Here is a 12,861-nt window from a genome sequence, read left to right on the forward strand (position 1 = left end):
GGCGCCAATCACTCTAAGTATTGAAACGAGTTTATGTAGAGCAACAACTTTTCTGTGTGCAAGGTGGTTTCCAAATATAAGCTAAAGCCAAGCTGTGTGCATTAGCTTTCGAAATAAGATATGCTTAAAAGCTATTCTCTAAATGATTGCCATAAGCCTGTGAATGGAACGGAAGGCACTACGACGACTTATGAGTTGTAGCGAGAGAAAACGTATCCCAAATAGTTTTGAAGAATTCTGCCGAGTCCACAGTCCTTGGTCGGATAAAGAAAAGCGGAGGATCCGGTTACGTAGCCCAGCCGGTAGTGAAAACGTTGTATCAGTTGTTGTAGCGACATAAAACATTCACCAAGTAATTTTGAGCAATGCTGCCGATTTGACAGTCCTTAGCCGAATAAAAATCCGCGTCCCTTCCGGTTATGTAGAACCGACTGTGGTAGGAACGGACGTTATGTCCGACTTCATATTTATATGGTGACGATGTCAAAATCCAATAAAGCGAGGTTTTGGTGCGTTTGAGAGAAGGATTCTAAAAATTATCTATGAATTTGGAAGGTTGGTACGCGCTGAACAACAAATGAAATGAAAATAAAAGTACTCAATGTGATAACAGTTGATAGTAGCAGAGAGAAAGCAAAAGGACTTTGTTACGCTTATAGCTACCAATTGGTGAAGATGTTTAGTAAAAGGCAACCAAATATACGATCAATCGAGCGCAAATATTATTGGTGAGCTATAAAACAGACATGTTTTCACATTTATAGTTTCGATGTTTAAGTGGTTCAGTGGTTCAGTGGTATGAGTATAAATACGCACATAAGTATACTGGTTTGTTTGTATGCATGCAATGAGCGACTCAAAAAGCCCCTCTACAAGTGTTCGTAGGCACATAAAACTGCTGCTAAATATGTATGTATGTGTATGAGCACAGTATGTGAGAATAACTAGTGGCACTATGAAGCTGACTGATGGGCTGCTTGCTAGTTGGATTGTCAGCAAAGCCGAAGCTTCCTATATAAGCGGCACATGCGCCTAGCATCCCGTTCAATTTGTGTTGATAACTCGCTGGCGAGAGAACAGTGGTGTTGACGGCGTGTCTATCGAACAAATTTGATTCAAAATATTACGAAATAATTTTTAATTAGTTACCAGTCTTAAAGTGTGCTAAACGAAACAGAATAGAAAAAAACAGTTAAATAAAATATTTTCGATAAAATTTTTTCATGCTAGACAATCTTAATTCAAAACGTAATATTTTCGTGTGAATAACGGAAAAAAACAAAACAAATAATAAAATACAAACTAAAAACTAAAGAAAAGTGAAATAAATTAAAAGTTGTAAAAATGTCGGCGGCACGCATGCGCAACAAGTTACATAGTGACTTTGGCTTCAAGTTAACATTGCTGCCATTAGTTTGGTTGTTGCTGTTTGTGCAACTTGCACTGCAATTGGCTAATACAAGTGCTGCCAAAGATTTGCGTAAGTTTCTTTGCATTTTTTCGTTGTTGTTGTTTCGAATATCTACAAATGATAAGTTTCGTAATTTACGAGCATTACAAATGCGCGAAAATCGTAAAACGAATAGTAAAAGTAACTGAGTTGCTGAAATAATCTGAATATATTCAGTTGAACACTATGAAATTTGAGAAATTTCAGCGGATTCCATCGGAATGCAAGTTATGCGAGAATTATTAGAGAACATAACCTCAACAAAATGTGTAAATCATTTTTTTTATTGATTTTATATATTACAATTGAATTAAAGTTTTTGAAATGATTTTTTTATGGATTTTTGCGACGAGATAGTGAACATTAACTTTTATTTTTTTTGAGTTGTTTTAGTTTGTTACTTAATGCGTATTTCAGATTGCCGCCAATGATTATTATTTCGATAATAGAAGAATTTTGAAGTCAATAAGAGATTATTAATAGAAAGCAAATAGTGTAGTGTCGATATACTCGGAGGAATCTATCAAAACATCAAGAATACCTTGGTACCATTAAATGATATGTATGTATATAGCGATATGGATTTATCATATAGCCTAGACCAGTGCTTCCCAAACTTAGTTTTGCCATGACCTTGTAATTTTCACACTGTCCTTTCGTGACCCACTTAATAATATTCAACTCAAGACGGTTACATGAGATTAAATAATACACTTTTAATAGAGTAAAGTAGGCAAATATGGACCACCAATCCGTTTTTGGTATATAGGTCACCAAATACAAGCAATAATACAATCAAATTTATTTGATTAACTTAAAAGAAAAATTCATTTTTATTTTTTTTTTGTGAAACAATAACTCCAAACGCAAAATATATTATAAACTAAAAAAACGTAAAAATACCCAGAAACGCGAAAAAAATATTGGGGGGTAATATGGGCCAAGTAGTCCATATTAGCCGAAGTGATTATTGTGTACACATGTCGCATATAAAGAGATCTTGGCTCCAATTTTTACAAGAGACACATGGAACCCGTATTTCACCAGACCGATCTTTCTTTGGAGAAAGCATCGGAATATAGGCATTTCGCATCCTCTTTCTCACCGGCGTTTACAAATTCTAGAATTTCACCGTCAGATTCGTCCCGGACACTGTAATTGTCATACAAGTCCGAAGAGGATGAGGAATTTGCTTTATTCCCTTTTCCTGATATGAAAATAAAGAATAAAATGTTATCTACAAATGTCAAATCAAAACCTTGATTTACCTGAACATTTTTCTCTGGCTGAATTTATTGATTTCATAATTGCTTTGGAAGTGCTGGGTTGACTAGAATTATCTTGGTGTTTTTTGGGAATAAAAATAGGGAACAAAAGTTTTAAAAATTTAATCCAAATCTTTATTTAAGCAGTCTTACCTGTACACTTTTCTTTTGTAAAATTTATTTTTTTGATAATTTCCTTGGAAGAGCTGGGTTCATTCGAATCAATATCCAGTCGTCTGTTGGTTTTTCATAGAGGTTCTTTTTCCGATGCTTTCTCCAAAGAAATTTATAAAGATTGAAGGCGAAGATGTTATCAACGTGGACTTTCCTGCTGGCCTGCCACGATTGGAAGGCTTCGTTTTTTTTATAGGAACCGGAGATATTTCCATCGGTGTTATGACCCTAGAATTGGTTTCTAATTCGCTTAGAACTGAACGATTTACATTTTCATTACAAATATTGCTTATTGGATGCGGACTCTCTATAATGATTTCGTTATTTAGTATTTCATCTGGTACTTCGTAAGCGCTTTCAAACTCTCGAGGAGGAGAATGCGATGCTACATCATCCGCAGCTAAAAACTCATCGTCGCGAAATATATACCGGTTCAAAGGAAATATACCGGTTGTGCGAAATCCATTAATTGCGATTTCCCCACTCTGAACTCGCAAATAGGCCTTTCCATATAGCTCTGCCATATCGAAGTGTGTCAAAGCTCTGCCGTTCGAACGCATCCAAACACGTATTTCTTCCGAAAGATAACTCTTAAGAGGTCCCATGAAAGTTTGTATTTTGTGACTTGAGTGTGGAACTTAAAGATAATCGAGCTAAAAGAGTAAGAATTGTTCTGCGGGTAATATGGACCATTAGCCCATATTAGCCTCTACTGTGGTAGTCCACATTACACTCAACATGTTGTGGCGATATAACTGAGTTTAATTCCAATCTGAACTATATTTATTAAACTATAACCATTCAAAATTAGCAAAAAGTATTTATTTAACACACATTATTTGTCAATTTATTCGTTCCACAATAAATTTTAAGTAAAAAAGTAAAATTCGCTTACGCACATATAATTATCAGCAACCACTATTTTACAAAAATCACTATTGCTCGAATATCCGCACTTGCTGAACGGTAAATTGAAACTGAGGAAACTTGCGCGAATAGACGAAGAAATCAAACGAAAATAACGGAGGATTTAACAACTGAAATTCAAGATAACTAGGTGGTCCATATTACATACGTCGATATTTGTTTTTAAAGTAAACTAGTGTTGAAAACCCAGCTTCACATTTGTAAGTGGTCATTGCTTAATGAGCTAGTATTGTGTATTCTTGACGACAAGATAACCAAAACTAAATCAATAGTCTTGTGTCAAATATATCCTTGAATGCTGTATCAGTTGACATTTCAATCAACGAATCGACATCTGAATCTGTAAAATTTGTTTCGGAATCTAACTTGAATGTAAATGGGTTTCTTATCCAAGCTTTGTTGCCATCGATTGGAGGAAAATATTCTTGAAGATTCCTCTCCAGCTCTAATAAATATTCTTTAAATTGAATTAAGATGTCTTGTGGCAATGCAGTAATGTTATACTCTTTTTGTATTTCACATAATTACTAAATGCTTTAAAGTTCCCTGTCTCCGCGCGTTGCAACCACACTATAAGCTTTTTTCTTGCAGCTTCCACTTTGTCTTGCACTTTAAATATTGTTACATCGTTACCTTGCAATGTCATGTTTAGATTATTTAAAAATTCAAAAATATCAGATATGTAAGCCACTTTTACCAACAAGCTAACATCATGAGATCTGTCAGCAAATCAGCAAAGCGAGTTATGAACTCCCATTAACAGCTGATTGGCAATAATATTTTCATTTTGGTATATATCGCTATTTAGCTATTTCATTGCATATGTAAGTTTTTGTTTACATTTAATTGAAAAACAGCCGTCAGTATTGCATATTTTCATTCACAATAGGTTAAAAGCGGCCATGTTTAAAAATGTTGCCAACGAAAATGCCCCGAACTCCCACTAACTCTCTAAAAATTTTGAGGATTAAATGGGAGTTAGCAAACGGAGTTAACTGAGATAACTCTCGAATTAACCCCGATTAAAGCAGTTAATCCGACTTAACGCCGCCGTCTGTCAGGGGTATTACTCTCACGATGTGGTTGCAATAGTTTATAAAACTGCATGTACATTAAGAAGGTTTGCAGGTTCGATTAGAACCTTTATAATAATTCGATAAGAAAAAATAATAAAACAGTAGATTGTATTATACTTCTGTTATCAGCATCATACGTTTAAGTCGCGTTTCAAATTCGTTGAAATCTCTTACTTAAATCTGTACGTAACTTTTATAAATATTTTCAAAAAACCCCAATGTTTGCTCGTTGCAAGAGAGTTATGTTAGGTTAGGTTGGTCTGTTATGTCTGCAGGCCACGCAGGCAACGCATACACCAGTTTAGGTCCTTAGCGATACCAGATAGAGTGCCTTGCTAACGCAGGACAAACGCACAAGAGATGTTCCACTGTTTCCTTGGTGCCCCCGCTCTTCCTGCATTCCTCCCTATCTGATAGCCCTATCTTATAGGCGTATGCCGCTACCAGGCTGTGACCAGAAGGAGGCCAACCATGGCCCTACAGCTCTCTCTATCGAGTGCTTGTAGGAACCTTGTATATTTCTGATCTACCGCTTTGCACATAACCTTTGCGGTTTTACAACCCTGTAAATTCTTCCATAGCGCTTTGATTTTTCTTATCATGCACCTGTCTATGTCGTCGTACAGGCAGTGCATGGGTTTACCAATGTCGATCACGTTTCCGGATGACAGCTGTACACCACTCTTCGCAATTCCGTCTACGATTTCGTTGCCTTCGATGACTTTAAGGCCTGGCACCCAGTAGTAGTGGTGCCGCATATTCCTGGATACACTCAGCACTACTATCTTGCTACTCAGAACATTTTTGACCGATATTCGAAACGAGGTTATTTTGATTGCCTTGATTGCTGCTGGGCTGTCTATGTAGACGTTAACTTTAGAGTATCGGGTTGGTGCGTTGGAGGATAGCTCTGGAGCTTTCCCAACAGCAAAGGGTTCTGCCTGAAATATACTGCAGTGGTTTGGCAGTTTGAAAGGCTGTTTTATCATGACAGTTGTAAGTTTATAATTGTTATAGATTTTAGTTTTTGGTCACTAATAAAATATAGTAGAATCACAAGACAGTTTAAACATTTAATTTAATAAATAATTAAACAAAAACTAACAAACCCAAAAATTTTGTCTAATGACCTTCAATAAAAAAAAAATAGTAAATTTCGAATTCAACTGCCAACTCTTCATAATAATGGGTGGTCTTATACGAACTTTATAGTTGGCAATTTGCCAAACAATTATTTGGTTTCGCTATCCACACTTTTTATTGCAACTTTTATTGCATTTTTATTAATGCACCGCAACCCTTTCAACACCTCTACATATTTCAATTACAATCAATATTTATGTTTTATTTACACGCGCCTTTGCATGCAAATTGCTTGCTATTTTCGCGAGCGTGAGGAAAAAACACAATTGCGAAGGCGTATGATTACCTTTGCTGGAAGTGTAATGATTATTATACGAATTGGTATGGAATATTTGACCAACTAATTTACGATCATTTCGGAAAAATACATATAAAGTGATGTGCCAGTTGACCTTGGCATTAAATTGTGTACAATTTCGTTTATGGCGAGGCAATTAATGAGTTTTCGCACAAAAGGGTTAGATCACACAATAAAGCAGTAAATTTGGAAGTAATAAGTGAAATTATTCGACAATTAGAATGTAGATAGTTTTTTAAAACTTAAATGAAGTAAATTGTAGTGAAATAGTGGAATACTGCAAGTATATTTATCGTAAAAAACTGTTTGTTTAAAGGCGAGGTAATTCTTTTTCATAATTTTAAGGCTTAAAGAATTCCGATGTAATCTATGTCTATATTGTTATACCCTGAACAGGGTATATTAAGTTTGTCACGAAGTTTGTAACACATAGAAGGAAGCGTCGGAGGCCCGATAAAGTAAATACAGTAGTTTTCCAAAATAACGAATATTCGTTTTAACGAAAACCGCTTATAACGATCAAGCAAATTTGTTACATTGAGTAAATAACGAACATCGGGGATTTGTAAGTACTCGGATTAACGAACAACATGAAGAAGACATATGAAGAAAGAGAAAAAATCAAATAACATCGAACCAGAATTACAAATAAAACTTGAAAAAATTCAAAAGAAATGTGGAAATTGAAAAAATTGTTGAATTTTATAAAAAAGTTAAAAATTATTGATCAGCACCAAATAGAAGTATAAGTGTCAGAATTGGTCCATTTTGGAAGAATATATTGGATTTTTTCATTTTCTAACAAATAATTAATAAAACAATTTATTAAACTGTAATTTACTGATATTTAACTCATTTTTTATTTTGAAAAACATACCTCTAAGTGAGTACTCGATTTAACGAAAAATTCGATTTAACGAATAGGCCTGACAATTAATGTGTACGTTATTTAGGAAAACTACTCTATATAAATGATTAGTATGTTGAACTGAGTCGATTTAGCCATGTCCGTCTGACCGTCCGTTTTTCTGTATATATACGAACTAGTCTTTCAGTTTTGAAGATATCGTTTTGAAATTTTGCTGCTCATTTGTCGGAACTGCCGATATCGGACCACTATATCCTGTAGCTGTCATACAAACTGAACGATCGGAATCAAGGGCTTGTATGGAAAACTTCCGCATTTTACTACATATCTTCACGAAATTTGGTGTGAGTTATTGTTCATAGAAATAATTTAATCTCCGAAAAAATTCAGATCGGTTCACTGGAGCATATAGCCGCCATATAAACCGAACGATCGGAATCAATGGCTTGTATGGAAATTTTCGCATTTGACGTGTTATCTTCACGAAATTTGACATGGATTACTGCTTAAGGTAATAATATAATCTCCGAAGAAATTGTTCAGATCGGTTAACTATAGCATATAGCTGCTGTACAAACTGAAAGATCGAAAAAATATGATCTCATAGTTATCGACTTCAAAAACACATGACGACACCGCACTATAATAGGCAGTCATTTTCAAATAATTACTAATAATTAATTTACTTTTGCTTTACAATGTTGGATCCCGCCTCCTCTTATGCTCAGTAGTCATATTGAGTATGAAAATATTAATTATGGATAGCATGCTTCAATACACTCAAATATGCAATTTTTAGCAAATATTTGAAAAATATGTATGTATGTGTGTATTCAAATTTCATTTTGCCGCCACAGAAAAAATCAATGCATTGCAACAGTCAAATGCACAACAATAACAACAACCACTTTACAGCATTATGTCATTTAATGAGCTTTTTCAGTCACTGAACTGGTTGACTGGACAGTCGACAAAAGAGACATAAACAAACCAACAAGGTTATTCCACTTTTAGACAACATAACAAAAGCGAAGCTAGATAAGAGACATAGCCATGTCTTATCGGCGCGTACTCGCTATGTACGAATACTACAGCCCGCCTAAGGCGAAATGTATGTGGGTAAGCGTGCCTGCCTTCTAGTCGAGCATAATGTTGGATAAAAGCCAACACAAAAACCACAAAAGCATAGACACTAGTTTGGGCATCTCCAACCGGTCGTCACTAATAAATATGAGTATATATGTAGATACTTTTATATATATATGGTCAGCAAGTTCGCGAACAAAAGTCTGTCTGTCTGACAACAACTCAGTCGCTAATGTCAGTCTACAACACTGACAGCTAACTTTATTTTCAATGAAGATGAAGAAGCCGGCTGGCTGGCTGGTTTGTTGTTATTTTGATTTGGAATTTTTTATATGGCTCCACCAGCAACAACACGTGTTGCCGAAACGAGAGCGGAACGTTGCTAATCAAGCGAGCAGGCCTTCAGCAGAGCGTTAAATGGAACAATTTGCGCGTGCTTTTTTGATTGCCTGTGTATATATGTATGTGTGTGTGTATTTGTAAAATATTACTTCCTGGTGTTGTTCTCAGTTTTTGGTTAATGGCTTCATCCGCCTTAATGTTTACGTAAATTGGCGATGACACAATTCGCTGAAGTTATAAAGCGAAAATAAGCTAAAAGAGATAACAAAACATTACAAGAGTATTAAATAAACGAGTTATTCGTAAAAATGTTATCATAGGTCGTGGCAGATAATTACTACATAGTACTTGTTGGATAATGATGGGTGAAAAGTTGTTTGTCACTACTGCGGGCTGGTTAGAGTGGTTACCAGGACCAACACTTGAAATTTGAAAATATTGCATATTGTATATTGTAGCGAAATTTTTGTGCGTAACCAGTATTAAGCGAAAAACTCCTCCAGAGCGGACTGGTCTGTCATGACAGACTATTTACAAGAACCAGATTGAACTGTGGGAAATAAAGATTTTTGATGACCTTTCATATATCTTTTCACCCTAAATTAAATTGAAAAGTCCCTCTCGTGGCATCTAATCTTAATGTTTTGTGAGACTCATTTTTAAATTAACATGTATGGTATGTATGTTATATATTAAGATAAAGAAAGATTTTTGGAGCAAAAAAACAAAACTAATTATCGCAAAAAATATGTTTATTTAGTATTAATTACTATTATTAATAATGAAATATTTTATTTTTTTATTTTTACGAACACGCCTAACATACAATTTAGACAGCATGAAGTTTATATTATATTTTCATTTAAAAATGTAAAAACTATTAATTATTTAAATTCAATGAATACCACTAAGTTTAGCTTAGCGCCGCTGTTTTGTTGTTGTCATCTGTACTTCAACTTGACATTGAACTAAAAGTAGCTAAGCCATGCATTTTTGGCTTTACATTCAATGTGTGTCAAACAAGTTTTAATCTCTGCGATATTAGCACGCCGCACTATTTGTATGAATGCTGCGAATACGCGCATCATTACACGCTTATTGTTGTTGTCTACTTCTGCTTTAAATGCATCATTTTCGATTACTTATCGGCATTGCATTCTTGTTGTTGTGTAGATTGCGGTGGTGCTAATGAACTTTACGAATTGTTCGCATTTTTTCGTAATCTCATAAGCGCGCATAAGCCTTAAGTGAGGTTATGTTGTGAGTTTGGCATTTTTTTTGTTGACGCCAAGCATTTATCATGTCTTAAGGTAGACCTTGAGCGACAACAACCTGTTTGTATGTGCTCAAGTTTGACCGAAATTTATTTCCTGTATTTTGCATTGTTTCAGTGTGTAAAGATGGAAGTAAAAAATAAAAGTCGTTGTTTGCATCGGGGTGACAAGCGATATTTGATATGGTTTTGGCAAGGTTTAGTGTAAAATATATTCTCGTGAAGTTTTTGTAAATATTGGTTAGACTCAATTTGTAACTCAAGCTAATGCTAAGAACCATTTTTCGAACGTTGAAACGCGTTAGAGGCTGAGGAACTTGTAAGGAGAGGTAGAACAGCATTTCTCCTAACAGTGTACCATAATTTTGATCTCAACGTCAAATAGAAACAAAAACTTTATTTAACCTGACCCAATAGTACTCTTAGAGTTAAAATTCTAATATTTTTAATATGTGTCCTTTTGAGAGGAATCACAACTCTCTGGAATAGACACGTAAGAAAATGCGAAATAATGACTAAACTATAAATGGCTCTAAGTACTTATATAAGTACATATGTTAGTGACGTCGGACTTCCTTAATAAATAAATTTTTATGTGCGTTAATTTAATGATGCGCTTAATCAGTTCTCCTCCCAATATTGGTATACAAAAAATAGGTGTGTACGCGTATTTCAAACACGTTCGCGGCAGTGCGTTTGTAATAAATGTTAAAAAGAACACAAATTTACATACATTTATTTTTTATGCACAGAAAAAGATAAGCAGAGCTCATTATTTTTCTCTGCGTCGTACTTCCGTAGTTTGTATGCAAAGGAGGTGGCGACTTATTTACGTACATATTTGCGAATATACGCGTGCGCGATAAGCTCATAAAAGCTTTAAAGCAATTAAATAAAGAAAATATGCACAAAGAATTGACATAATTTGTTTCTTAAATCATAAAAATAATAACAAGCTTAAATACGTTATATACATTTGCTGAGTTCAAGGACTATTACTATACATATTTAGAATTCTTAATTGTTTGGTAGAATTATTAAAAAAATGTTTGAAAAATGTGTGAAAGACGTGTTTAAATAATAATATATAATAGTCATAAACTATTTTAAATTCCAAGCACATGCTAACTGATTCTTTATATTTTTTCCAGCGTCTAACTTTGACAAGTGCAAACGCGACGCTAACTTTGACAAATGCCTAGTGGATGCTGTGAACAATGCGATATTGCTGCTCAAAGATGGTAAATTAATTTATTTACAATTTTCTTTAACTAAAAGCATTCACCTCCAATACTATTAATGTTTACAAAATTGTTTATTTTTAATTTAGGCAACAAGGAGTTCGGCATACCACCACTAGAACCACTCGCTGTTAAATCGCTAGTCATTGACTCCGGCAATGCACCTATTACGCTAAAGCAGACCATGAAAAATTTACTCGTGCATGACATGATCTCGACCAGCAAAGTACAACGCTATCGGTATGCCTAAATAGTTTTTAATATAATAAACATTTTGTACTATTCTATTTTTTTCGTCATATTTAGCACTGATCTGACTAATCATCTGATCATTTGCGACAGTAAAACCGATCGCATTGAAATGGTTGGTGATTATGAAATGTCAGGACGCATACTACTACTACCTATAACGGGTAATGGCAAAGCAAATATGACATTGATCAATACACGTATCGAACATCGGCTCATTGGTGAACCCTTCATGCGCGATGGCGTCAAATATATGCGTTTGAAGGAGTACCGTGTCGACTTGAATCCCAAACGTGTCTATCTACAATTCGATAATCTCTTCAATGATCGCTTACTGTCACAAACAATGAATCGATTCTTGAATGATAACTGGGAGACAGTATTCAATGAACTGAAGGTTGGCTATGCGCGTAGTTTTGGTAAAATTTTCCGTGATATCTCGAATAAGCTATTTGAGGAAATACCATTCGACTCGATATTCTTGAGTTCTTGAATAGGTGGCGCTCTAAAATAAGTGTGCAACTGAAATGTCTTTGAGCTGGGTATTTTGATTTTAGTATTTAATAAAGATTATATAGATATTATTATAAGAAGATGTGAGTGAGTACGTTAAATTGAATTATTCTTGAATTTATTATGTATAGCTATATGTAAGCGCGTAAATTAAGGCACACACATTGTAAATTTATATATAAAATATATGTATTTTACTATAAAAATATGTAAATAATAATAGTATCAGAGGTTTTATTTATATAATTTTGCAATGGACACTAGATTTTCTATAAAATAATTGATTGGTAAGTAGCTAAAGCAGTTTGCTGTAAATTGAGGTTATGCACTTGAGACTCCAAAAGTACATAAAAATATACATTAATTAATACAAATTGTAATTAATCTGCATGTCGCACTTTTATGTCAATAGCATTTCCATAATAAAATTACCACTTACGTTAGCTGAATTGTTTAACATAAAATCTTCAAGCTACGTGATGGGAAAGATTACCAGCAGCACTTTCTATTTTCACTCAGAAAACATTTATCAAACAATTTATACATTACTTTATGCTAGCATTGCTTCAACCTATGTATATCCTTTAACGAAAATGTAAAAATATTAACACTTTAAACACATAAAATTTGCAATTTTCACAATTTTTTTTAATATCACACACAAGTACGCCACATTTAAAAAGGAAGCTGTCAAACTACGGTTTTTACCGCCTAAAATACTTCCTTATGTCAATTTTTCCAATCAGCTGTGCAGAGTATAACACTTTGCGATAAATTCACCACTCGAATACAACGCTGTGCGGCGCACACCAAAACAAAGCAACCAACACAAACAAAAATCACACATATATACTTCCATGAAGTTCCAATTTGCTTTTGTTACCATTTTCTCACCTTTCGCTCACAAATCGCTGCTGTTAAATGATTCTTCTATTTCTTCTTCAGTTGGCTCGTTT

General features: G+C 34.4%; 1 protein-coding gene across 1 annotated transcript; it reads left to right on the forward strand.

Annotated features, from left to right (window-relative positions):
• The first annotated feature begins 1,035 nt into the window (after window positions 1–1,035).
• Window positions 1,036–12,111, forward strand: LOC105212276 (protein takeout). The gene is made up of 4 exons (XM_011184162.3): window positions 1,036–1,480; window positions 11,054–11,143; window positions 11,233–11,383; window positions 11,450–12,111. Exons 1-4 carry the CDS (start codon window positions 1,345–1,347, stop codon window positions 11,883–11,885), a joined length of 813 nt encoding a protein of 270 aa, XP_011182464.2. The 5' UTR covers window positions 1,036–1,344; the 3' UTR covers window positions 11,886–12,111.
• The last annotated feature ends 750 nt before the right edge of the window (window positions 12,112–12,861 follow it).

Source organism: Zeugodacus cucurbitae, chromosome 2, assembly GCF_028554725.1.
Source record: "Zeugodacus cucurbitae isolate PBARC_wt_2022May chromosome 2, idZeuCucr1.2, whole genome shotgun sequence".
Classification (NCBI taxonomy): Eukaryota; Metazoa; Arthropoda; class Insecta; order Diptera; family Tephritidae; genus Zeugodacus; species Zeugodacus cucurbitae.

What these genes read in the sequence shown, in the direction of transcription:
- LOC105212276 (XM_011184162.3), top strand. Translation starts at nt 1,345, where the DNA reads ATGTCGGCGGCACGCATGCGCAACAAGTTACATAGTGACTTTGGCTTC. An exon ending in AAGTGCTGCCAAAGATTTGC is followed by an intron (nt 1,481 to 11,053) that starts GTAAGTTTCTTT and finishes TATTTTTTCCAG; the next exon opens with CGTCTAACTTTGACAAGTGC. An exon ending in GATATTGCTGCTCAAAGATG is followed by an intron (nt 11,144 to 11,232) that starts GTAAATTAATTT and finishes TTTTTAATTTAG; the next exon opens with GCAACAAGGAGTTCGGCATA.